Source organism: Ciona robusta, chromosome 1 (genome assembly GCF_009617815.1).
Source record: "Ciona robusta chromosome 1, ASM961781v2".
In the NCBI taxonomy this organism is placed as follows: Eukaryota; Metazoa; Chordata; class Ascidiacea; order Phlebobranchia; family Cionidae; genus Ciona; species Ciona robusta.
In genome coordinates, this window is record NC_143235.1 from 8,043,093 (window position 1) to 8,069,915 (window position 26,823).

Genomic DNA, 26,823 nt, shown 5'->3' on the forward strand with positions numbered 1-26,823 from the left:
AAAACAACTGCTATTCATCAGGAACCTGTTAGTAACGCAGTTAATATGCACCACGACGCTACTGTAGATGCGCAGTAGGTAGGAACAAAACAATACGAGATCTATTAAATACTGACCGCGTAAAACGTTCTGTAGCAAAATATTGCTTACTGCATCTTGCACCGTTTTAAAGTACATTTCCACCATCTGTACTGTTGGCGTCGCTATGTCAGATCACGTCAGACGTCTTGATGCTGTGCCGATAGTTACCTGTAATGAAATAAACACACAAATAACTTCATTGTTACACTTGACTCTGTTAGTATTGTTCTATTTTGTAAAGCAAAAACAAAGCGTTCAGTTTTCATTTAGCATTGTTTTTCCTGATCAACTGAGGCAAATATTTGGTTTGTTATACACAGAATATTTTAACATGTAATTTTACAATGAATGAGAAAAGTATGTAAGGCATCCTGTTTGACCATAAGTACTAGAAAAGAATAGAACTACATAAATAAAAAGATAAAAAAAATCGTCAAACTTTTTTTTACATTAGCTAAAAAGTGCTTATTAAATTACCATAACATAAGTTTGTTAGTAGTACTTGCTTATTATATTTCGTAATAAATTTATACTGGGTGGCAGTAAAACGGGACCGACTTGATCACAACAGTAAAACGGGACCGACTTGACCACAACAGTGAAACGGGACCGACTTGCGGGCACGCGACCGTGGGCAAACATGCCTTCACTTCTCTTTTTCATTAGTTTAACTGATGTGAGCTCGTTCAAATTAGGCGAACTGTTTGACCGTTTCGCAAATTTGTGAAACAAGGCAGTTGCGCCGAGTTGGATTAAACGAGCGAAAATGTTGATGATCAATCCTCCTAAAAGCGATTGTTATGCCACGAATTACTGTGGTGGCAAAAACGTTCTTACTACCGCCAACCATTAAACGCGAAATAAACAAACGGATTCTTAGATACGCAATGATTAGAACACCAACGCGACTTACGAAAAAACAAATCGCGAAAAAGAACGCAGTTGGTGGAAAGGATATAAGAGATATAGGCACGATGGCAGAAAGGCTATTCACATATAGGCTATACGGCAATATGCGAAAAATAAAATAACGGACGACGCCCTAACTACATTTCTGAAGGGAATCGAATATAACATCGGTAAAACGCTGAGCGCTCGTATAAAAAGCCCAACGCGCAACGATACGATACAACGCCTGACCACAATCACGATACTAAATACGCGCCCAAGATTATGTGTATATCTCGATATACGGGCACACGAAATCTGAGAGATAGACCGAAACGAGAGACACTCGCCATAATACTACTGTTGTCACTTTTACGTTGGCTAGAACGGAATGCGGCGATATTCGAAAAGAAAAATTTATTCCAGACACAGAATAGAGACGCGCAGAAGGAGACAATTGCACAAGGATCGAGCCCCACAAGATCTTTTTTTTTTTTTTTTTATCGAGCCCCACAAGATCGAGCAACTATCACAGCAGATCCTGAGCGAAGGGAGCACCTAGCGGCCACATATTTTTCACATGTCATTTGTACCCCTATGCAGTATCTTTGTTCTGTAACCTTTTCGCTCGTGCGCTCACTTCCCACAGTGAAACAACGGAGGTTAAAACAGCAAGATCTAAAGGGCGTAGCACTGCGCCCCAAGATCCTTTAAAGGAGGCGGATCAACCTACTCCTTAAAAAACGGGACCTCAGCTCCAGGCTTGGGAACCGGACACAGTGACCCACGTTTTTTGTTAACCTTTAAAAACCCACTACTAGTAATTAACCGATCCTCGTGCTCATCATTATAATTATTGATTCTTGATAAAATGCTAAAAGTGTTTCAGTTTTACAAAGCTTAGCTGATTACAGAATGTTAAAGTGTAACAGAATACCCTTAATTATAATGTCTGGTGTTTCCGATCGGCTGCCATTATTATCCTTATCTTGTGTAGACCGCATGTTATTGTAACTGATATCGTATAATATACGTGCTGGATGTATTATTAAAGAAGCTTGTATTGTAAAGAAGCTTGTATTGTATATATTATATACAATACAAGCTTCTTTAACAATTGTGTTTAATTACTTGGCGAATTCTGCGTTTTAGCTAAAATATGTTATGTATAATTACCTATATAAAATATCATTAATACGACTTACTCACAACTAAGATTTGTAAAAGTCAAACAGGACGCGATAGACAATGAAACGTTTAAGAAAATTTGAAGAACTCAACGTATTTGGACCGTACCAAAAACGACTTGCAGTTCTAATGATGCTGGCAACAATACCAAACGCATTTTCAACATTTCAGTTTCTTTACATTCATTATCGACCAGACTTTCATTGTGATATTCCTCAGGTGAGAAAAATTAAGGTATCACGTTAAATTAATAAGTTTAACTAAAAAATAAGGAGAGTACCTAATTTTTAAAGGAAAAAATATTTTCATAACTGATGGGACAGTTCTTTTGACAAACCGTTTTAGAGATTTTATTTGTACCTCTCGTTAAGTGCAATAGGAAATGGTAAACCAACAAATTTCTGCATGCTGGTTACATCTGGACCAAACATTTACCCATGGCAGCAGTTAACTGAAATCGCAAGCTGCATAATTATTGAAGTCCTTACTGGGCGATTTATACATTATGGTTTATAAGACTATACCTCGTATTATTATATGTTCAGGAAGTCTTGAATGAGTACACAAACCTAAATGAAACCCAAAAAGAATATTTGCTGAATTTAACAGTTCCATGGATCAGCAACGACCAACATGAGTTGGTCAGAAGCAAATGTTGGAACTATAAGTTGTCGGAAAACACTACGGGTAAATTGAACATTATTTTAAGCGGTTATAGATAAGTGCATTTCTGAGAAATAATTTATGACACCGATGCACAAATGTTTACATCAGACGGGGATATCGGCATACAAGTTGAAAACCAGACTGTGCCATGTCGTCATTGGAGATATAGCGAAGACGCAGTGAGTGTCCTAACAGAGGTAAGTTATACGATGTGTTAACTGATGGGTCGACTCGGATATGAAATACGTCACCCACACTATACCTGAACTTTGTTAACAAACTTATTGAGACCCAGTCCGCCATATGTTTTAGTTTAACTTCGTGTGTGAAGACGCGTGGGTGAAACCATTTGCAGTCTCCTTATTCATGGCTGGAAAAATGTTTGGTGGTATTACAGGCGGTGCCATCTCGGACAGGTAAATGTACGTTTGACTGCTATATGCGGTAACTTATGAAGTTAAAATTGATTTTTGAAACGTATAAGTTAACAACTTAGGCTATTGCCTTGGCAAACACAGTGTAACCATATAGTTACCGTAATATTTGGTACACCTGTGAGGGCTGAGTAAACATTTCGCTGTTAAGAAGATTTATGCAAGTTGTAAAAAATGGTTCACAAACCTTTCAATGCAGAATTAAAAGGAAGATAATTTTTACAAGTTGCGTACACGAGCAAGTACAATTGTATAGTCCTTACAAATTAACGGCTGTTTAATTAAATAAAGCAATATATATTATGTAGTACAGTGAGGTAAGATGTGATACCTTTGACACACCAGCATAATATCCAAATATCCTGATCGTGTTTTAAACATTTAACAACGGTCTATGGATGCCGTAAGGATATGGTTTATTAATTTTTTGAATATTCTTTGCTGTCAAATGGGACGAGGAAATATAATAAATAGGTGTCCCATATTACGCCACCCTACCCTACTACAGAAAAAATAACAATTAACGGTTTTAATCCATGAATGAATAAATAAATGAATGTAACTTGCTTTATTCTCAAGTGGCTGGATAACGACAATCGTTATAACACTAGTGTTCTGTTTCATAAATCTGTGTTTGCTTACGAGTTACCAAGTATGTAACTTTGTAGGTAGTTTTTTATGTTTTATATATACTGTTTAGACAACTTAGACAACCCATTAGTGACCATTGGGTTTAAGCAATTGCCATTAAGTGTCTTGCCCAAGGACGCATATGCGTATATAAATGTAACATTGGATTCAAGTTAAGATTGTATCTTTTTTCAGGTTTGGTCGCCGTACTGTGTTTTTATTGTTCACAGTATGGCAGTATTTCTTCACTTTCCTATTAAGCATGTCCACCAATACCACCATGTATGCAATTCTGATGTTTTTATGCGGTTGTGGGACTCTTGTAAACTATATGGCTGCAGCTTTGCTCTGTAAGAAAAATAAATAAACATAATTCACTTTACAATAATTTATACTGATTAAAACAGAACTTTAGTAAAATGTTGAAAGTTAGTCCTAAAACATGGCCTATACATATTATAAAATAAATAACATTAATGCAAATTCCATGCAGCAAGCGAAGTTGTACCATCCGAAAATCGTGTGCGGATGTTTTCTTTTGTCCAAGGCGGCTTTTCTTTGGGCTACACAATACTTCCCTTATTTGGATATTTGTTTCAAAACTGGCGTTGGTTCTTGCGAGCTACGAATCTTATTGGTTTGCTCTACATCCCTTATTTTTGGTAAGTAGCTCCGATTGAATACTTGGTTTGCTCGTCTAGGACATTTATTTTAATGAATTTATTTTGTTGGAGTTACACCGTCGAAATTTATATATAGTCAAGTTGGGAAAAATGGGCCTTTTTTCCAAAATCTACCTTTACAAGAAAAAGTCAATAAAATTCAACAGACTCACGGTCCAACAATTAAATGCTCGGCAAAGTCGGTTACTGCTGTTAAGTATTAAAATTCGGTGTTAAACGAATACAACATTTTTTAATCGCTAAAAAAGGCATAACAATAAGATGCCATTTTAAATGCGAAGTAAATCATATTAAAACTGACGAAATTTTGTAGTTTGCGTGTTTGAATCAATAATTCAGTGCCGTTGCTTGATGAAATAAATAGGTTGAAATGTTCCCACAGCTTGATTTTGTCAAGATTTTTTTAAAATTAGTTTTGTGGAAAAAACCAAGATGTGTACAGAAGAAAAAATAGACAAGGGTCAATATGTCTTAAACTATAGGGATAAAAGCAGCAAAATAATACCGTTTTAAAAAATATATATAAAGTGTTCGTGACAAAGAAACAACCGGGCAAAGCCGGTTAATTTCAGTATACGCTAACTAAAAGTTGCAAATACTATTAATATAAAAAATATTCCGTTCCCCTCACTATATAGTTGTGTAAGTTTTTATTGCCAAACTTTTAAAGAGTTTGTTTTTAATTTAATAATATGATTATTTTATAAAAGGTTATTTAACTAATATAATAACAAGATAATTTATAAAAAATGTATGAAAAATAGAAACAAAAAATAAACTGTCCCGTCTTACCCTATTTGTTTTTAAATTGATAAAATTACGCCTAATATGTGATAGTCGCTATTAATAAATAATCCTCCTGTTTTGATTTATTTCTTTGAAGTGTTATTAATTAATTAAGATATGACAGTACTAATTCGTAATATCACCAAAATAACGTTACATAGTAGGGTGGGGAAAGATTGGTCACCTTTAGTACATAATATCCAAATATTCAGATCGGTCTATCGGAGTCGTAGGGATACGGTTGTATGGTTTTATGTTTACTACCAAAATGGCGCGAGATAAGAGAATGAAAAGTGACCCAAGTATTGGGCAATATGTGCTTAAGAGTACCGTCTTCCCCCGATCTACCATATTATGTGTATGATCAAGATCAACCGAAATCTCACTTAGGTTGATCGACGAATCGCCTCGTTGGTTGGCATCTGTTGGGCGAGATAAAGAAGCTGACGTAATACTATTAAAAATCGCAAAGCTTAATAATCTTCGCATCGAATCCGAACACAAAGAATCGGAAGCAAACATTTGCAACGAAGAGACAAACTTCGAGATCAATACGGAAACTGTTGAAGAACAGTTAGGAGTTCTGAAAACATTGAAACAAGCAGCTCGTCGACCTGTACTGATACGAAGGATGTTAATTGTATGCCTTGCCTGGTAATTTTTTTATTGTAACACCATGGTACTGTGGTAAATAGGTCAACTCTTATCCAAATATAAGTTACGAGGAAGACTTTACTGACGGCTTCCCAATGTTTCAAACCAGTTTTATTAATTTTAGGTTTTGTATCAACTTGCTATATTACGTGATCGGGCTTAACAGCAATAGTTTGTCGGGAAATCGTTTCATCAACGTTTTCTTACTCGGATTGTTGGATATAGCTGCCACAGCATGGTTTTATTTGACGGCGGATAAGCTGGGTCGAAGGAACTCCTACATTTCCATGGTTACTATGATGGCGATTTTTACTGTTTTAACGCCATTTGCAGGAAAATGTAAGTTCGCGTGTGTTATTTATATAGCGGTATACAGCGTCATATTTCCTGCACATGTTAGGGCATTTGCCACGATTTGTGCCGACACCGGTGCCGTGGCAAAGATGTTAGCGCGCCTGCCCGTAACAGAGTTTAATCCGTACAAGCCTTGCCGCTGCTACCATTGCTGCGGGCATATGCGTTCCTGAGCAAGACACCTAACTTTAATTGCTCCAAGCCGGTGGTCACTAATCCTCCCAAAAGGAAATACATACAAAGTAATATGCATGGTAACTCGTAAGCTGGCACGAGGTGTATGACACCCGTGTTATACCGACTGTCGTTTTCCGGCCAAGCGGGGATAAAGTAAGCTACTTTCACATTCAACACACACATTTAACTAGTTCACTATAGTTATCATGTAAAACATGGACGCTTAGAAAGCAAGAAGGGAAGATAATACAAGCATTTGAGATGTGATTACAGAGAAGGGTAGCCTACTAGGAATAAGTTGGGCCAAGAGGAGAACAAATGAGTGGGTGAAAGAAGAACAAGGCTTGTTACGAGACGTGGAAAGGCGGAAGATGCGAAAGTAAAGGCATTGAAAGAAAAGAGTCTGGTATTGACATCAGTTGAGGAAGAGGAAGAAAAAAGAGGGCGAAGAGGAAGGAGAAGGGTGCAGTGGATCTCTTATGTCCTAACATCTCAAGGGACAGTGCAGGAGGCACACAGAAATTCCAAAGAAAGAAGGCCTACGGCTTAACGAGGGCTATGGCACAATGCAATACATAATGGGACTCTTCAAATACTAAAAAAAAGTTTTCGACTTTACATTTGCATACATCTAGCTACAAATTAAATTGTGATTTTTTATTATCTTCACCTTTGTTCAAGTGGGAATTCCTTAACACAGCTTTTGTTCAACAGGGCACCCGACTCTGCTGACAAATGTGTTGGTTTGCACCAGCAAGTTAATTGCGTCTGTGGGATTTTCCATAATTCTTTTGTACACCGGTGAGCTCTTTCCGACTGCCCTTCGGCAATCGATCACTGGGATTTCAAATGCAGTGGGCAAAATGGGTGGCATAACTGCACCATATGTCTTGTACGCAGGTTTGTAATGTCGCTTGTTCAATATAATATCACATTTTGCAGTTTTCTAGGGTCCAGATATTTCTGACCTCGCACATATACAGGCTAAAATAGAAGGAACATCTGCTGAGTAAATTAACTTATATACTTTGTCTCAGGTGATCCTACAGGTTCAATAACAACTTCTATAATAATTGGATCTGTGCTCTTGGCATCAGCCGTGTTATTTTTATTCTTGCCCAAAGCAATAAACCAGACGCTGCCTCAGTCTATAGAAGATGCTGTTAACATGAGAAGGTTTGTTCGACCATCAATAACGCCTAAATTGTTTGTTTGGTTATTTTTCATGCTATAAGACGTTTTTAAGAAATTCCTTTACACTTACAGTGAGGTTGCGTGTTTGGGCTGTGTTCGAAAGAATTCTCCATCTGAAGATAAATTTTAAAGTCGCGTAATTGCGCCACAATCACGTACATTTCATCATCACTGTTATTTATCTGCCGTGATTTTACAGTTACACGGAAAAGCTTAGGACAGAATGGTATATGATGTAACATCTTGCTTAATAATCGGTAAACGTAATATTTAGAATTAGTATTTAAGTAGACGTTAAATAAGTTTGACCATTGCGAGCTTTTTATTCAAGTCTGAAAATAAAACGTAGTCTATTAAACCGATTTTAAAATTTACATTGTGTAATGTAGTCGATCAGTCCTTGGCCTGTAGCAGTACACAAAGATTGGTTAGCCCAGCAAAAAGTCAATGAACAAATTATCATAATCTGTTCTAGTGGGCCATGGAAGAATAATTACGGTTAGAATGGACCAGTAATGTGGCAAACGTGAATCCATCTATGAGGTTACCAGTCCCTTCATGAACAAGTTTACTGTTTAATGAATGAGAGTTGATTATTGACTGGGCAATTGCAGAAGTTGTAACACGGTTGTCCTTATTTCTTGCACATTGTGCGGACTCATCAGTATGTCAAACTTTGGTAAACCTTCAGAATTAACAAAATAAAAGTTTACCTTTGGATGAAACATTTTAATACTGAGCGCGACAAACTTGAATATTCGGTGAAAACGTTGAACGACACAAAGTATGCAGAGCGAAAAGTAAATAGAAATCAAATGTTTGAAGGTTCCTAACCACTAAATATCAGACACTAAAAGTGAACACAAGGGAAACAAATAAACATTAGATTTAGTTCAATCAGATATTTTTCACATGTGCTGAGGCAAAGTATACAATTTTACAATAAAATTATTTTGTTTCGCTGGAAAGAAAATGCTTGCAATTGCCGATTTTGGAAAATTTAGTGCACACATTGAAGACGAATTACAACACAAACATACAAATAGTTAGAAATAGATTGCACTCGGATCAAAGAAGTAAATCATTTAATAAAACACATAAATTATTCACTTTACATGTTGCCGTCATATGAAGCAAAAGAAAAAATATCAGTTTTAAAATCATGTTAATGTAAAAATGGCATCAAAGAAGTTTTAATAAAACATTGGTTGAAAAATTTATGTCTTTAACGGCTTTAACAAGAACTGGTATGCGGAGTTATACGCAGAGCTTGTTTAGGATTTACAGTATGATAAACTTTTCATACAGTCGATTCAACATTTGGCTCTTCATCACTCATCAGATGTAAAGTCTTCTTCTCCGAGGACACTGATCCTGCAGAAGATGCGGAATCATCTGTGGATGTTGTTTGGCGAGTTTCTGGAGTGAGGAGAGTTGCTCCAAGGATGTTGAACTTCTGGTTTGCATCCGATGGATCGGGGGAATGAAGGTTCGGGAAAGTTCGTTGAGAAAAATCACGGAAGACGTCGGTCACAAGCGCATCCGCTAAAAAAATTGAAATCAATATTAAGTTTAATGAATTGATGTTAAAACTGATTTCTACTACAGTACTACTGACAGCCATATTGTGGATGTTTGGCACAAGAATGAAGTAAAGTTCATTAAAAAACCAACCTTGTCAAAAAGAGGAGTTCTTCAACTTATTATATACTTACCATTAGGTACTAGGTTTAGGTAAATACCAGTAAATAGCAATCATTTCATATCTGAATTTGTTTTTGAGATGTTATAGACAAAGTTTAAGATCTGATCTACTTTCTTAAAATTGGCATATTTTTAAAAAATGCTTGCACCACAACAATTTTTTTGCACAAAAAAACAAACTGGAGGGTAATGTACAAAATTGAAAACGAAATTGAATATTCATTCACTTTGTGATGTGGATGAGTTGTCTTCTTTCATCTCATCACTCATTTTCTTTAAACGAATTCTAAAAACAACATAAGGTATCGGGTTAGACTATATACTGGATAGACTAAAATATTGAAAAATATCACTCTTAAACTTAAACCTATTTTTTGGCAGTGCACCAGTTACATCACTACGTGGCCAATAAATTAATTAAAGAGTGAAATAACCCTCACAATGTAACAATATCCGCATTAGCTTCATCCACAGCGATATCTAGAGCACTTTTCCCATCCTCATCAACTGCATTTAAATCCATTCGACGTTTCAACAATTGACAAGCAACACCTGAACAAAATTAAATTATTTATTCCAATTTTAAACTTAAAAAGTAAACAAGCAATTTTGAGCTGTAATAACAGACTTGTTATAAAAAAATCAACTTTAATTCTAGGTCGTCATTTTAGCTGAACTTTTTGCAGTTGGCTTTTAGAAAAGTTGGTAAGCTGTAACCGGTAATGTACACACAATGTTGTGCAATAACAAGGTTATATACAGTTGTTACAAAACTTTTTATTCACATAAAAAATCCAAATAACGTTTTTATTAATATTTTGAATTTATACTGATCATAATAAGTTTGTAAATATTATCATATTTTTGACATTAGCTGTCACAGGCCACATAACAAAGTTACAGCATGCAGTATACATATATATTACTTGTATGATTGTGTAATGCAGCATAATGTAAAGCAGTTCTCTTCTTCCAATCAAATGTTTCAATTTTAGCTCCGTTGGCCAACATGAACTCACATGCTGGGACTGAACCCTGGATTTGTTTTTGAATGATTTTAGTAATAATATAGTTTACTAGTTTATGTCACTTTAATATTAATTGGATAAATTTAAAACAATATTTATAAATATTCAATTTAAACACATATTAACAAATGGTGATTTAACATAATATCGTAAATTCAATGAAATACTATATCTATGTTATTATAGATAAAAAAAATTTTTTACAAAAAACCAGACTGCACAATATTTTTATAAGTACATAAACAAGTCGAAAATATCCTAAAATCACAGAAGCTACATAATAAGAGAACTGGATTTTAAAAGCGTGCTCAAAATACTAATATAACAAAAAACAGAACATTATTCATTCACTACAGTACATAGCATACACAGATATTAAAAAAATTATATAAGTGAATGAATACACACCACAATAGCAGCTTGCATGAGAGCAGTTTTCCCCTCATCAGCATCATTCATCCAATTTACTTTTGCTTTGTTACATTTCGCCAACAACATAACTGGTAAGTTGGCAGCTTCTGTTGCTCTGGTTGGTAAATATGAAGAGGAAATTACGACAATTTTTATTGTTGAAATAATTATTTAAACATGGGTGAATGAAAACATCAGGCAAACCAATATAAAACAGTGATATTGTCTGTTTTGGTGGATAGATAATTACCTGTATGTGTTATATACATATGTAAAATACATTGCCTAACAAAAATTAAGCTTTTATGGACGGGATATATTTTAACAAATTCTGTATTTTTGATCGACGGTAACATATTGTTCTCTAGCGACAGGGGTACATTGGTAAACGACTCCTTCTTTCAAATCCCGAAAGGTTAACCATCCCAGATGTAAGAATATTTTAAAATACTTTTAGCACAAACAACTTACCTGTACAACAATAAATCTGGATGAAGATTTTCCAATTTACAAATCTCAGTTTCTTCGTATTCTTTCCCATCTAGAAACATGCAATGATGGTTATGTAAAAATATATTGATCTGACAAGCAACATGCAACCAACAGATTTCAAACATGGTGATTAATTTGAGACTTTAATGCAAGAAATAAATTACCAGAAGCGACAGAATGTCCGAACACGATAATATCATCTCGATCATCTGTTTCATCTTCCCCTGATTTGAAACAATCGGGAACTTAGAATGGTGATATGATATATTTTTACACCAACAAAAACATAGAGCAAAACAAAGACAACAAACACAATGTGTGGAGATTAATAAGGAACATTGTCTGTTAGTAAGCACACGACACTGCAAAAAATTAGCTTGTATAAAATTTACTGATCAAATTTGCATTGAACAACAGACAAAAAAAAGAAAGTTTTTAAATTCAATAAATGTTTGTGCCCTAAGTCTTTATTACAAAACAATACAACAAGTTACTCTCATAGTACATGTGCACAAGTTGTATAACTAATCATATGCTTTGTATGAATATTATGAAGTAACAGACACCAACTAATTACACAACCTGATAAAACATATTTAAAGAGTGATAACATTCATAGAAATCATATTAGCAGCCAGCATAACTAAGACACCAGAGTAAAATTAACAATTTCCGCAGAAATTTAAATTCAGACACCTGCATACAAAGCCAAAAGATAGAAACAGTCAGACCACATTTACATTCAAAGATTGGCTTAACAAAGAAACAGGGTGAGTGTCAATGGGGACAAGCTGCAAGAACAAAGCAACAGCATCACCACAACAGCAGCAGCAGACTTACTACCATCAAAATAAGAGAAAATATTTTTCAACTCGTTGGTGACGAATAGTGTTGAATGTTCAATTCTGTAGTTTTCGATGTGTTGTGCTGGGCAAGACTTTAATTAGACATTATGCGCATGTCCAGTGAATAGCATTTATGAAACAGCTATTTTTTGACCGTGACTACAAATTCAACATCACCAAAACAACAAAACACCCCCTTCTGATACATCAAGTACGAAAAGCAACTGAAAAGCACACAAATACCATGCATATTATTCTAACAACTTATATTTGCAATGTTAGTTAAACATAACACTGATGGGTTAGTGTTGGCTTACCTTGTGAAGAAACAGCATCACCCCCACCCCCATCAACCGGCTCAATGTGGATTTGAACTGCTGGCTGGAACGAATGAGATAAAAGAAATAAATACTTTGGATTGAAACAAATAATATTTATACATGAATAAAAGGCTGTAATTTTTTCAATGTGTGAAGGACAGTCGTTATACTACAGGTGTTTTGTTTCATACACCCTATGCTGCTTTAGAGTTACCATGCATTTAACATAATGTGACTATTTTAAGGAATCATTTCCTGTGTGGCTAATAATTCAAACAACCAATAAAAACCAATGGATTGGATCATTGGAGCAATTTTAGTAAAATGTTTTGCGCAATTACACAAAACAATGGCAGAGTGAAATCCAGAGTCCATATCTTCTACTTCAGTAAACACTCCAATCGATGTTACGACACCAATAACATAATGATAAGAATATAAGAGTGGATTATGCATGGCATACTTAATTTCCAAAAGAAATAAATCACAGCTAACATACATATATACCCATGCCATGGGTCCCATGGTGTATCATGACTGCTGATAAAACAACATTCCCATTTATCCACATAATTACACAACACACAAAACTAACCTTAGGCGACCGTGGTCGGTTTGGTGATCTATTGGGTGACGGACGAGTCCTCTTTCTTTTACTCACTGTCCACCTTGTTAGTCTTCTTCCCGTAGCTCCGTGGTAAGCTGGTTGCGGACCAAGGGCTTTAGGAAGTGGCATTGCAAACTTACGGTCAACGTATTTTGCTTGGATGAATGCCAACCGGCTATCACTAGGGGAAGAAATCAACCAATGTTAGATGCGTCAAAATCATAATTAGAAATTACTGTAAGTAACTTCAAAAAATAATATCAAAACTAGAGAAATTTGAAATAAAATTACATTTAAAAAAAGTGGGAAAAAATGTAGGGAAATTTAAATAAAAACACATTCCTAATTAAATGATTAATATTAAACCATATTATTTTTACTACATCTGTTAGTGAGCAAGGTTAGTTAAATATGTGTGAGGAAAATACATTTACAACAAACTTTACAAGAGATCGCAAGGTACTTACTTAGAGGAACCAGGTTTGATTTGATCATCGGACGTTGCGTTCGCTGTGTAGATTTCATTCACTCGACTGTTGCCAAGTTTAAGCATCACCTGTTGTGTGATCATGCAAAGAAACATCATATATAGAGTAATATTTAACTGCCCCTATGAATACAAATACATGTTTAGCTGGATCATGAGGAAATAAGTGAGAACAGAAATCCAATAGTTGTAAAAAAGGTAAAACAAATAATTACACTACCAATATTCAGCAGTTTAAATTATTTAATTTATTGACGATAAATTCAAATTAAACAAGGTGGGTATAATCGTAAAACTTCTATTTACAAAGTCCATCTTTTTTTAAATTAAAACGCACAACTTTTTAAAATACCTGCAACCCTATCACTCATGTTACATACAAGTCTCACCTTGACCACTTCAGGTTCCCATTGATCCAATGTCAGCGATCGAACTTTAGAAATATGAACACCAAGACTTCGATGACATCCACTACATTCAATACATAAAGTAATACCAAGGCTTATGCTTGCCCATCTTGGCTCTGGTGATAAAAGCAAAGCTATTATATTTCATCATATTTATGTGTGAAACTTAATGTGCCACAAGAAGAGCATTAAAAAAAGAGGTCCTTTAACAAGACCCCTTTAACCCCCAAAAAGAAGGTCTTATAACATGTCCGCTATAGCATAGCAGACATGCACTAATTAAAGGAACCTTACAAAAGATTCACAATAAAATTAATACCTAACTCGCTAACTGTATGAATATATCAACAACATTTTCTGATTTTTTCCAAAATTTTTAAAACAACAACTACTCAACCCAAGAATGATATATATATCAGTGACCACACAAAACATTTCTATACAAACCTGCTTTTCCACAGTCAGCGCAAGTTTTATTCCCGGGTACTTGATAAATTTTTGACATCACGTTATTTGCTCCTTCCTCCAAGAAAGATGTTGGATTTGTGTTTTCTCCACTTTTGGTTTCTTTTTTGTTCAATGTTGTCTCATTCGACACTGCATTACGTTAAAACTTTATTCTTAAAACACAGAAATTAACTCAATGTTGATTAGTGTTGCCTAGACATTTAATCAAAGTTTTTGGCTACTTGGGTTCTCGTTCCCACGCAATATTTACTGTAATGTGGGACCTTTTGATGACAAAAAATCGGCAGTGCGTTAGGAAATGAAACATAGTGCATGCAGCAAACTTTTTAACCACAGTCATTCCGCATTTAAAGTTTTCAACCAGGTTAATTTTTCGAATAAATTTTAAATTCTATCAAATCCAACAGAAGAACTCACAGTTGCTGTTGGAAGATGAAGATGAAGAAGTTCGTGAGAGCGACGCAGCCGTGGAGACAGGAGTAAGAATCTTGTTTACTGGAAGACTCATTATTTGCTGTTAACAACAGTGTTTGTTTAGTAGAGAGTACAGTTCTCATATATATGAGCACATATGCAGGATAACCACCCGATGTTGAGAAAATTACTCAATAAATACCTGAGAGTTTGTTTCCTCCATCGTGTCTTTAAACGCAGCTCCGATACTTGACTGTAAAATATAATTAATTAAAGACAAAACTTAAAAAAAAGTTGAGATGGCAAAAACTAATGATCACCTGGATGGCCTTGATCCAAGCTGTCCTCGCATCATCCGACTCAGCTTGGAGGAGGAAGCTCTTCCCAGGAAGGACAACCTCGAAACAAAATCTTCGTTCTGTTTCTTCAGTTAAGCGAACAGTGCAGAGACGAATGTCGTCCACAACAACAGTGAGATCATCCTGTGATAAATAACAAGTTATGATTGGATGAAAATCTTGTAGGAACTTTTTTTTCAAACCTTTTTCTTTTGGTAGAAAAGTTTGTTGTCCTTGATGGTAAACCAACGTCTGTAAAAAAATCAAAATTTAAATTTGAAATATTTAAATAAACAACTAAATAAACAATAACATTTAGAATTGGGGTTCACCCAACTTTAGTAGACAAGTAAATATAAACCAACAATATAATTTTAGAATTGCAGTTTTTCTTAAGTGGAACACAGTCAACCCACAAACTTTTTTAGCAAAGTATTCTTATACTTGATACACTACTGTCACACCAAAACAAATTCAATTCAAGCATGTCCACACTATTAATATTAGCTGCTACTAATTGAGTCACCTTGCTTAATCTATAGTTGTGTGAAACTCACTACAAGCCATTTACCCCTACCTCTCAAATTCAGCAGCATTCTGCCCATACAACCACCTTAATAACATATATGCTAACCAACTTGTTACAACTTAAAATAAATCTAACATAAGTTTGTGTCTACCACACCACTACTGCAATACAAATACACATGTTGGAAATGCTCATGACGTAATGACGTATACTGTGTGCCATGGCAGGCTGGCAGCAATATTTGCTGTTGCAAATGTTATAAAATATCTCATTTTTTCCATTTCAAATTTGTAAATACAGTTTGCTTGGCTTGAAAGGTTTTCAACAAACAAAAAAAGCAAGTCGGTTGATTCAATAAATCAAAAATATTTAATAATAGTTGACAGTTGAAAAACATTTCATAAGTTACACCTTATCGATACATCTGTTGTTGTACAACTCTGTGAGCAAATGTATGTACAAACTTTTTTTAAAGTGTCTATAATTAAGAACATGGGATGACTAAGCAAAGCAATATTAAATATTTTCAAATTGTGCATACAAGATGAACACAACTGACCTGTTCCAAGTTTTAAATGCATTGCTTGCTCTTTTAAATAGATGTCCCTCAATAACAATAGCATTGTTAACACAAGTCATGTACATTCCACTATCACCAGTCTGGTTTGGTTGAAAAAAAAACAACATGAACTTATTTGAAGTGAATGTTTAAATAATATATAAATTACCCATGTCAATGTATGTGGGCATTGCATGTAGTTTTCAGTTAATATAAACAATATTGCAAGTTATAATTTATGTGAATCTGTATTTATTATGAACTTAATTGCATTTTTTAAGTAAACAATGTGCCTTTAAATAATAAGACTGTTGGTATAAAACAGAATTATAGAACCAATGAAAAAAGTGTTTAACATAAAAAAGTTTGTGGTTAATTTTTATTTAAACTAACCATGGACTGATGTCTTTCTTGTTCAACAATCATTGACTTTCTACTTTCTTCGTTTCTTTTGCACATTTCTTCAAGCTGAAAATTAAAAATGTTTTTTTTTTTACTTTGTAATTATGAAAAACATATTTACACATCTAGTATTCATAGAAAATCTTAATATGCTGTTTATAAATCATGAAAAGATACAAACGCATGACAACTTACACCAGATAAACTTTCTAACCAAAAATATGAAACACATTTGGTCAGCATAGCACCATAGTGCCACTTCATACTATAAGTGGTATGTCGAGTCTATATAATGATTCGCTAGCAACTTTCCTTTCACTTTACAATGAAATATTTACAAGTCACAACCAGATATTTAATATGTTATTATTTGTTATGGTGCAGGGTTCAACATTGTAAAACTGCAGTTTTTTTTAAAGCTATTTAAAAACACAAATATAGGCCATAAAATATTATAGGCTTTATAGCTATAACATATTTTTTCGAAATTGCTGTATCAAACTAATGAGAAAATTATAAAAAATTGGCAAAATTGACAGGTATTACCTGGCCAGACACACTTTTCATGTAAGGTTCCAAATCTTTTAACAAATCATAACCTTGATGGAAGAAAGTGAAGAGTGCGTGCATGTATGACAGAATCTGATTAACAAATTACAATGTGAATATATCATTATACTTTAAAGTGTATTCATCCAAATTACCTTATCAACACTCTGAAACTTCTTCTTTTTGTGCAGCATATTGATCTGTTTTGAAAATATCTTAATCAGATATATGAAAGTAGGTTATATTATCCAATTGAGTTTAAAAAAAGGACAAATATATGTAACGTCACTGGCACTGCTTTAAGAAAGCCTTATTAAACTTTTCTGTAAGTTAACATTTTTTAATGACAGATGTTTTGATGCTAATTACGTTCTCTGAGATGCTTTATTTAATCTAATTTAAGCTTGCTATGGTATTTAAAGATCAAAATAAATTTGAGTTTTGTTATTTTATGTTACATAGTTTTTCCTATACGACACTTCTTAAAATTTAAACTAATTAGGAGATAAAATTGTTAAAGTGCAGTTACACAAATACTCATTAAATAAATAAACCACTTTGAAAACATCATACTTGGCCCTTGGCCGGTTTTAATTTTTGTATTATGGACAATTGGACAGTGTCCATTGGACACATAACTCAATGCTGACGAACCTGGTATACATAATCCATGGCCACACTTCTGAAACAATTCCTTGATGAAGTTAGAACAGAATTTGTGTCTTCAACCTCGTTTGGTTTAAGTTTGTTGGCAGCAGCATGTTTGTTAAGTGAGGAAAGATAATCATCAGAAACTTTGTCGAAAGTTTTCTTTAAATCTTTGGTAGGTTTAACCTCCCTGTGTGTGTGGTTATGAATATTAGCAACATCGCATAATGTAAGTGATTCAAGTAAGTATTACTGGGTAGACTATCCATCTAAGTTAGTGGCTCCCAAACTTTTTTTTTAATTTTGCTTGGTGGACCCTTTGCAATTATTTTGATATTTCACAGCCCTATAAAAATTAAATAAAGTTATTGGAAAAATGTAAAAAAAATCTATCAAATACGGAAAGCTGTTTAATGGGATGGGTGCACTTGTTTTGCTGCAATTAACTCATCAATGTTTGGTTTGGTTTTGGATTACAACTGACCCCAGTTTGGAAACCACTGATCTAAGTAGAGCCAAAGGGTAAACCAAATAATTATTTTTATTTTACGAAAAGCACACAAAACAAGTTTGGCAACAAAAAGTGCAATGTTAACGTCATTTGCATAAATTAAAACTAAAAATAAAACATGGTGTTTATACTTACTCTCTTAAAAAGTTGTTTAATTGTGTTCTTACTGAACGCTGTGCTTGATCAAACAACATCTGATATAAAAGTGAAGAAGTTTTTAAACTAATGTAATAAAGAAAACATGTATTGCATAAAATAAATAAAGAAGTATTCTTATGGAAGTGGTGGGTGGAATATTTATTCTCCTACACCAACAATGATATGTTGCATATGATGTCTAAAAACCTTGGATGTAAATTAAGTTATTCTGTTGTAAAATTACACGGTCTGATATAGAATTCAGTCACTGTAGTGATTACATCATAAATCGTTTGTAAAAAAACTATAAAGGAAGTAATTCAACACAAACAAGTTTTGCGTTTCTTCAACATGTGGGTGGTAGATAGATACACGTATAACAACAATAAGTTATAGTGTCATAGTGTTGATACAATATTAATACTACATTCCTATACATCGTACTTGTAAACATATAATGATTGAAATTAAAAAAACAAATAGATGTATACAACTTGTTGTATAAAATAATTATTTATAGCATTAGCCATTAGAAAAAAAATTCTGACCAGTCTGTGGTTTAGTAAACAAAACAATACATTTCAATTTCAAGAAGCAGTGACTTACCGTGTGGAAACTGGAGAGTTCCGACATCGTGCTTGTAAATCTCTTTAATGTACCCTGACAATACAAACAACAGTTTCACCATATAGGAATGTATGAACATAGATATAAGGATGGAAAAATGAGTCCTCTTATACATAAATAACTATAATCTAATCATCACATTTATTATTATTATTTTGTGGTCTATAAAACTAAATGGGCAAAATAAAGAATTTGTTTCAGCCACGAAGTGGAGAAGCCTATATATTAAACTGCATTTATAAACAAACACGAATATAACCTGCACAAAAGCATCATCGGTTGAGGCGTAACCAACATCATTCACACTTCCAATAAAACCTCTGTAGAAAAATATTTTGTGTCACCTTTAATACAATGTATAGTTCACACAACCTAACTAAAGTATCAAATTAAATTAAATATTGGTATTTTATGCACAAGGGTAATTAAAAAGTAGAAATCTTTTTAAAAAAATTATTACTTTGGAAAGGAACAAATAAAATTGTAATTTATTTGTCAATTTGCAAATTATACAAATATAAATAACATAGAATCTTCCTGGATAAATAACATTTAGTAGAAATAAATACTACCACTCACTTGCATGCATTGTTGTAAACTTTTCCAGAATCCACCATTACTGAGCAATGCTTTACCATCTAAAAAAACATTTTTATTTGGATCATAATCATTGCTTCATTGCGGACCCTCTACAACTGCTGTATGGAACCCAGTTTGGGAACTTCTTTTTATTTGAAAGGTTACCAACTGCATGTCAAAAAATGTTAGGAATGTCATATCTAAAAGGATTGTACGGAATTCATAAAAATTGATAAGCTCCTTCCGTTAAAATTGTAAAAATTATACAGATCAGATTAAGAGTGAAAAATTAGTAATGATGAAACATCATATAAATAAAATTAAATGTAGACGTAGACATAACGTTTTTAGTTTTACAGTATTTTAACCCATCATGCCGCTTTTTTCCCTATCATGCTAACTTTTTTCGTGATATGCCACTTTTTATTCAGTCATGACAATTTATGTTTACCCCTCTTTAATAGTTCGTGTACAATAAAAATACTTTGCATTAAAGTGGCAGGATAGGAGTAAAGGAGGTTCCTTTATTTAGTGCAAGTCTGCTAACTACACAAGTCTACCAAGACCACTGCTTTTCACCAATACACTAAGTTCAATAAATCCAATCTATTCTATTCCCTAATACCTGCGTCGTGGCAAAGTGGTTAGCACGCCTGCCTGTAACCCAAAGGTTATGGGTTCAAGGCTCATCGCTGCTCACCAGGGTGGGTGTACGTGTCTTTGGGCAATACACTTAGCGACAATTGCTTTAACCCAGTGGTCACTAATGGGTTGTCCAAAACATCAGCCACACATAAAAAAATATCAAAAAAATCCTCCCCAAAAATATTCATCCACAAAGTAACACACATGGTAACTCGTAAGCTGGCACGAAGTGTATGAACACCTGTGTTATAACGACTGTAGTTTTCCGGCCACGCAAGAATACAGTAAGTTACATTCTTACATTATCTAAACCAGTGTTTTCAACTGGTGGTACTTGTACCACTAATGGTACAACCACAAGGGAGAAGTCCAGTTGGTACGCAAGGACCTTTTGTAATTTTACAGATTGATCGAATTTATCACTACCCTAACTCAAACTCTTTTATAAGACTAATGACAGTCCAAGAGAAGAAAAAAGGGGCATGAATGGAACAAAGTGGTATGGGAAAAAAACACAACAAAAAATGTGGCCCATTATTGTACAACGCCACTGGTAGCAGCAACGAGCTTTAAACGGCCTCTGAGTTAAAGCCAGGTATGTTGTAAGTGTACGTTGGCTGAGTATTTAGTGACATTACAACCTGGCCCCACTCGCTTTACTTGTTAGGCCACAGATACAGAACATAATAAGATTACCCGATCAATTTGTGATTCCAAGTCCACAACATCAACCTCTGATTGGTGTACCAAGTCTCTGTTCAAATAAATGGTTGGTAGGAATTTTTATTTAACTTGCTTATTTTAAATAAAACCATTTTTTTAATAAAAATTGCTAGCTGATATAATATTTATTGCAAGCTAACTTACGGAATTAACTTACCGAAACTTAGGTGAGTCTTTAATGCATTCCTCAAACTCCAGTGAAATGGTCATTCTCGTAGGTTGAGGTGCGTATTAGTGAAAAATTGTTGACAAACTATTTATAAGCCCTATTAAAAAGTCTGAGATCTAATAAGCATAACATTTGAAGGGAATAGCACTTACGTTAATGTAATGCAGCATAAACCTCGCAACAAAACACAGCTACAGTTTTATAGTTCTCCGCACTAACTAACAACTAAGCGAAAACAAAGAATTCGCAAAGCGTCACTTTTTGCAGTTCGTCAATATTTTATTTGTATTTTTTTGCATTTTTGAGCACGTAAGTGCCAAGTGGTCATATCGATTTTTTCGTCGAACAGTCGGTCTTGTTGAGCACGTAAGTGTTAATATAAACTCATTTTCGTCGAACAATGGTTTTTGTTGTTAGTATTTGCGCGACTTTTTCAGCATCTATCTCAATTCTTTGTATTCAATACATTTTTAAAGGTATATATATATAAAGTTTACACCGCAAAAGAAAGTAGCACAGGTAGACTCAAGTTCAGGATATTGTTAATAGAAAAATATTTCAGTTTGATGTCCACCCTCCCATTGTAGTTTTGTAGGTTTTTATTGTCAAACTTTAAAAACTGCTTTTAATTCAATAATTTATATCTCAAGGGAGATTCAAACATAATATCGCACTTGGAGATAATATATATGAAGTGGTTCATTGTGCGAAAAATAGTGTAGCAATGCTTAATTTATAGCAGAAATGTAAACTTTTTTAATGGTTATTATCAGTTTTCTGTTAGTACAAGTTCATGTTAGGTTACAAGATTTATCAATTGATTTTCGAACAATACCTATCATCGTTCAACCAATATCATTTTTTATGCAAAATATATTGTAGGAAATGTAGTATTCTATTACGCTTAGTATCGATCACAGCCGATGAATACAGATTCAAATGGTTTATTATGAAGTTACACACTTATTCGGTTACAGTATTTTTAGAATCCTAATCTATTGTCATAATTTCATACACGAGGCGATAAGTGTTGCACATTAACAATTTACAATCACTTGATGGCGTTAGCATTAAACCAAAACACTACATCCCTCCTTTGTTTAAAATAAACCAAAGGTGTCACAATACGAAATACTGAAATGAAGATGAAAGGTAATACACACATAATTAACGCTAAAGTTAATTAGGCAGTTAAACACTTAATAAGACACTTGAAGACTTTGACACTTGGAAATATAAAAAAGGTAATAGTTTTGTATGGCAAGGTTTGAGTACGTTTAGCACCAAAAATACAAATTGTTAACACATAATGGTTATTCTACTGTTTTCTAAATTACTCATTTTACAGTCATTTACACTCACATGCATTTTACAATAGAATAGCATGCACACAAACATTATACATTGTACAATGGCGTTACACATCATGCACTATACATTTAGACTTAATCACACACATAATCATTGAATTTTGCCGGTTTGCGCGAAGTACGTTTCATTTTAACAGGCAACATTTTCTGGTTGACTGCGTACATTTCTCTCTCTTTCTTCTCGACCAGCTGATTCGTGATCAGTCATTACGTTCTCTCTCTCGTTCTCTCCTTCTTCTCGTTGATACGGTTTAACAAATGTTGAGTTACGTTGAACTGTAACTCCATCTCGTTCAACGATGACGTCTCCTCGGTCTCGCTCGATGACTCGATATGGTTCGTGCTCAAAATTAGTTGACAGTTTGTTTGTCTTGTTTGCACGAAGCAAAACTTCGTCTCCCACTCGAATGTTTGATTGCACGGCTCTTCGTTTATCATCCGTGTAATCTTTTCCTTTCATTTTGTTTTTCCAGTCACGATCTCGTATTTCTTCATCACATATGTTTGGTTCACAAGCAATTTCTGGTAATTTTGTTATCATGTCTCGCCCAAACATCATGTAGTATGGTGTAGCTCTCGTGCTTGCTTGCGGTGTTGACCTGTAAGCTAAAAGAAATTTGTTAAGTTCAGTTTTCCAATTTTTCTTTTCGGCTTGAGCAACTTTAATTGCCTTCATCAGTGTTCGGTTTTGTCGTTCTACTTCACCATTAGCTTGGGGCCATAAAGGTGTAGTTTTCCGATGTTCGATTCCATTGGTTTGCAGGAAATCTTCGAATTCCGATGAAACAAACTGTGGTCCATTGTCTGTCCTCAGAGAATTTGGTATTCCAAATCTAGAAAATATTGGCTCCATTACTTTGATCAGCTTTGAACTTGTCACTGAGTTCATAATTGCAACTTCAAAGTATCTGCTGTAGTAATCTACAACTACCAATATGTTATGCCCACTGGGAAATGGTCCCAAAATGTCTGCTGCGCAGTCTTGCCACGGTCCACTTGGTTCCGGTCGACTGAATTCACTGGTCACTTGGCATCCATGACAGCTTTTGCAGGCTTGTTCTGCATCTTTGTCCATTTTTGGCCACCACACTTTACTGCGAAGTCTATTCTTCGTTTTTACGATTCCTTGGTGTCCTTCGTGTGCCAGTTTGACAACTTGTTTTCTCAGTTCTGTAGGAATGACCAATCTTGTCCCACGTAGTATTAAACTTCCATATGTACAAAGTTCGCTTCTGATAGGTAAGTATCCAGTATATTTACAATGTGACCAATCTCCAGACTGTATACAGTTCCAGATTTCCTTGAGTTCCGGGTCACGGCTAGATGCTCGCTCTATCTCTTTTGGAGTCAGTGCCACAGGTACAGTAGCAGTTACAATGGCTCGTACATAGTCTCTTGTTTTTCCTTTGTCCGGATTGTCTCCTGTGTTCAATCTTGAAAGTACATCAGCAATGTTTGTTCTGCCTGGTCGGTAAACAACTTTAAAATCATATGCTTGTAATCGTAGAACCCATCTTTCTATCCTTGCGGATGGCTTTGACTTAGCACTGTAGATGCATTCCAACGGTTTGTGGTCAGTCTCCAGCTCAAACTTTCTTCCGAACAGGTATAAGTTAAACCTTTCACATGCCCATACGATGGCAAGTGCTTCCTTTTCCGTTTGGCTGTATCTTCTTTCCACATCCGATAGGCTTCTCGATGCGTATGCAATGATTCTCCATGTACCACCTTGATATTGAGTTAGAACAGCTCCCAGTCCAACAGGTGAGGCGTCAGTAATAACTCTGGTTGAACAATCTTTCCTAAAGTAAGCAAGTGTTTCTGCATCAGTAATTTTCTTCTTCAATGTCTCGAATGCCTTTTGTTGTGGGGCTGTCCACACAAATTGTACATTCTTTCTTGTCAGATCTTGAATAGGTCATGCTATCGACGATAAATCTGGTATAAACTTAGCAGAGTATTGTACCAGTCCCATAAATGATCTAGCTTCAGATGCATTCTTTGGAGGTTCCGCTCTTAGGATTGCTCCAATTTTTTCATCACTCGGTTGTACTCCTTGTTTGCTTAAATTGTGTCCGAAGAATGTAAGTTTCTTCATCCGGAATTGACATTTCTTCTGATTGACTGTCAATCCAGCTGTTTGCAGTGTGTCGAGAACTGCCATTAAGTTTCTATCATGTTCTTGCAGGTTTCCTCCATGCACAATCAGGTCATCAGCAATATTTGTCACACCCTTACATTTTTTTAGTACATCTCTTATTACTTTCTGGTACTTCTCTGGCGCAGAGCTAAGACCAAACATTAGTCTTTTGTACCTGTAAAGACCATTGTGTGTAACAAATGTTGTAATGTGACGACTTTCCTCATCCAGCATGATCTGATGAAATCCCCATTTAAGATCAATTTTGCTGAAAATCTTGCTTCCATTGACTGTGTGCAATAGTTCATCCACGGTAGGGATTGGATGTCTTTCACGAATGATAGCTGAATTTGCTTTTCTCATATCCACACAAATTCTAATGTCTCCATCTGGTTTTGGAGCCACGACAAGGGGTGAGATCCACGTTGACAGACCGTCTGGAACTTCTTCAATGATGTCCATCTTCAGTAGTTCATTTAGCTTATTATCCACCTTGTCTCGCAGATGAAATGGTATACGTTGTACCGCCTGAGCTATTGGAGTCACCGCTTTATCAATATGCAGGTGTAACTGATAGTTTTTCAATAAACCCACACCAGAGAACAACTTTTTGTACCGTGCCATTAAATTCGGTTCAGGTTCTCCTATTTGATTTACCTTAAAGCTTCGTAGACCAGTCCAAATGACTTGTAGTCTTCTAGAGGCTTTCTTTCCCAACAGGTTAGGTCTTTTCAGATCTACCTTGAGAAATTCTTCTTTACTGTGTGTTCCAAGCTCCTTTACCTCAACTTCAGCAAAGAATGATCCTAATATAGATAATGGTTTACTACCATCATAAGTATATACTTCGGCATCACTTCTAGTCGTTTTAATATTGGTTTTACGTTTCAAATATTCCCATGTCTCTTTATTTAAAATGTTAGGCGTAGCTCCTGTGTCCACCAAAACAGACTTTACCTCCACACCCGCAATAAACAAATCTACTAAACCATCATTGTCTACTTCCTGGTATCGACTCTTGTTTAAGAACACAAAGTTCTTTGTTTCCTTGTCGTCCCCCGGTGGTTCAGCTTCATCGACTTGTTCCGCAAGATTAACTTCTCTTCTCTTGCCTTTTTTCCTTTGTGGTTGTGTCTTCGGTTCTTTGGCATAACACTTTTCTTTTACATGTCCTTTACGCCCACACTTTTCACATGGTTTAAATTTTGCTGGACACTGTTTGTCGTACTTCATATGTCCAGGTTTTCCACAGCCGTAACAGATTATCCTCGATTTCGCCCGTTCCCTTTGGTGAACTGCGTTCACTTGGGGCGGTGTATCAATATGAGCTTTGTCCAACATATGTATTGCTTCTTGCAGTGTTTCATACTGAAGTGCAATTTCTAGCATTTGAGTTGTGGTTAAATCCTGTTTATCCAGCAACAATGCTCGCAATTTTGGTTCACAATGATGCACAACAAATTCAATAATTCTCTGCTCTTTAGTATCACCAAAACCACACAAGTTAGCTTTTGGACGTAATCTGCATACCCATTGACTCACCGTTTCTCCTGGTAATTGAGTCATATGGCTGAATTCCCATTTTTCAACTGCAACGTTGCTTTTCCTTCCGAAGTGTGTATTCAGCAAAGTTATAACGTCATTGTAGGATGGTTGTCCGGCGTCGGCATTTCTATCATCTGTCAGCGCCCTTACGAGTTTCTGAACATTTTTACCAGCTGTATAAAGCAGCATACCTTTCTTCCGTTCATCTCCCGTAATATTTGTCGCTACTATGTAGACTTCGAACTCACTTCGCCATTCCTCCCACAATTCGGCTAAATTTGATGTACGTGCATGCACGTCAAAGTTTGATAAACCTCTTGGCGTTTCTGTATTGCCTTCGGCCATCCTCGTCGCCAGATGTAGTATTCTATTACGCTTAGTATCGGTCACAGCCGATGAATACAGATTCACATGGTTTATTATGAAGTTACAC

The 26,823-nt window shown here is 35.0% G+C and overlaps 2 protein-coding genes across 4 annotated transcripts; one reads left to right on the forward strand and one right to left on the reverse strand.

Moving 5' to 3' along the window:
• The first annotated feature begins 1,739 nt into the window (after nucleotides 1-1,739).
• On the forward strand, nucleotides 1,740-8,097 carry LOC149742638 (organic cation/carnitine transporter 2-like). Its single transcript, XM_089883883.1, has 11 exons — nucleotides 1,740-2,376; nucleotides 2,703-2,844; nucleotides 2,932-3,020; nucleotides 3,136-3,239; nucleotides 4,083-4,237; nucleotides 4,381-4,549; nucleotides 5,747-6,010; nucleotides 6,135-6,349; nucleotides 7,256-7,441; nucleotides 7,579-7,717; nucleotides 7,808-8,097. Exons 1-11 carry the CDS (start codon nucleotides 2,218-2,220, stop codon nucleotides 7,863-7,865), a joined length of 1,680 nt encoding a protein of 559 aa, XP_089740009.1. The 5' UTR covers nucleotides 1,740-2,217; the 3' UTR covers nucleotides 7,866-8,097.
• Nucleotides 8,098-8,443: 346 nt separating this feature from the next.
• On the reverse strand, nucleotides 8,444-21,497 carry LOC149742639 (arf-GAP with coiled-coil, ANK repeat and PH domain-containing protein 2-like). 3 transcript variants are annotated; one of them, XM_089883771.1, is made up of 28 exons: nucleotides 21,324-21,497; nucleotides 21,140-21,197; nucleotides 19,799-19,857; nucleotides 19,479-19,539; nucleotides 19,199-19,252; nucleotides 18,590-18,648; nucleotides 17,950-18,133; nucleotides 17,451-17,495; nucleotides 17,293-17,388; nucleotides 16,738-16,812; nucleotides 16,345-16,445; nucleotides 15,460-15,508; nucleotides 15,239-15,400; nucleotides 15,121-15,171; nucleotides 14,922-15,018; nucleotides 14,484-14,633; nucleotides 14,019-14,152; nucleotides 13,610-13,698; nucleotides 13,131-13,323; nucleotides 12,533-12,596; nucleotides 12,214-12,297; nucleotides 11,535-11,594; nucleotides 11,350-11,419; nucleotides 10,876-10,993; nucleotides 10,366-10,474; nucleotides 9,880-9,991; nucleotides 9,667-9,725; nucleotides 8,444-9,280 (listed from the first exon to the last, which is right to left on the reverse strand). In XM_089883771.1, the coding sequence occupies exons 1-28, from the start codon at nucleotides 21,374-21,376 to the stop codon at nucleotides 9,036-9,038; spliced, it is 2,691 nt and encodes an 896-aa protein (XP_089739897.1). In that variant the 5' UTR covers nucleotides 21,377-21,497; the 3' UTR covers nucleotides 8,444-9,035. The 3 variants fall into 3 exon arrangements, with proteins under 3 accessions (XP_089739897.1, XP_089739906.1, XP_089739915.1); XM_089883780.1 differs by lacking the exon at nucleotides 12,214-12,297 and having other exon boundaries at nucleotides 21,324-21,487; XM_089883789.1 differs by lacking the exons at nucleotides 11,535-11,594; nucleotides 12,214-12,297 and having other exon boundaries at nucleotides 21,324-21,491.
• Between the last annotated feature and the right edge of the window lie 5,326 nt (nucleotides 21,498-26,823).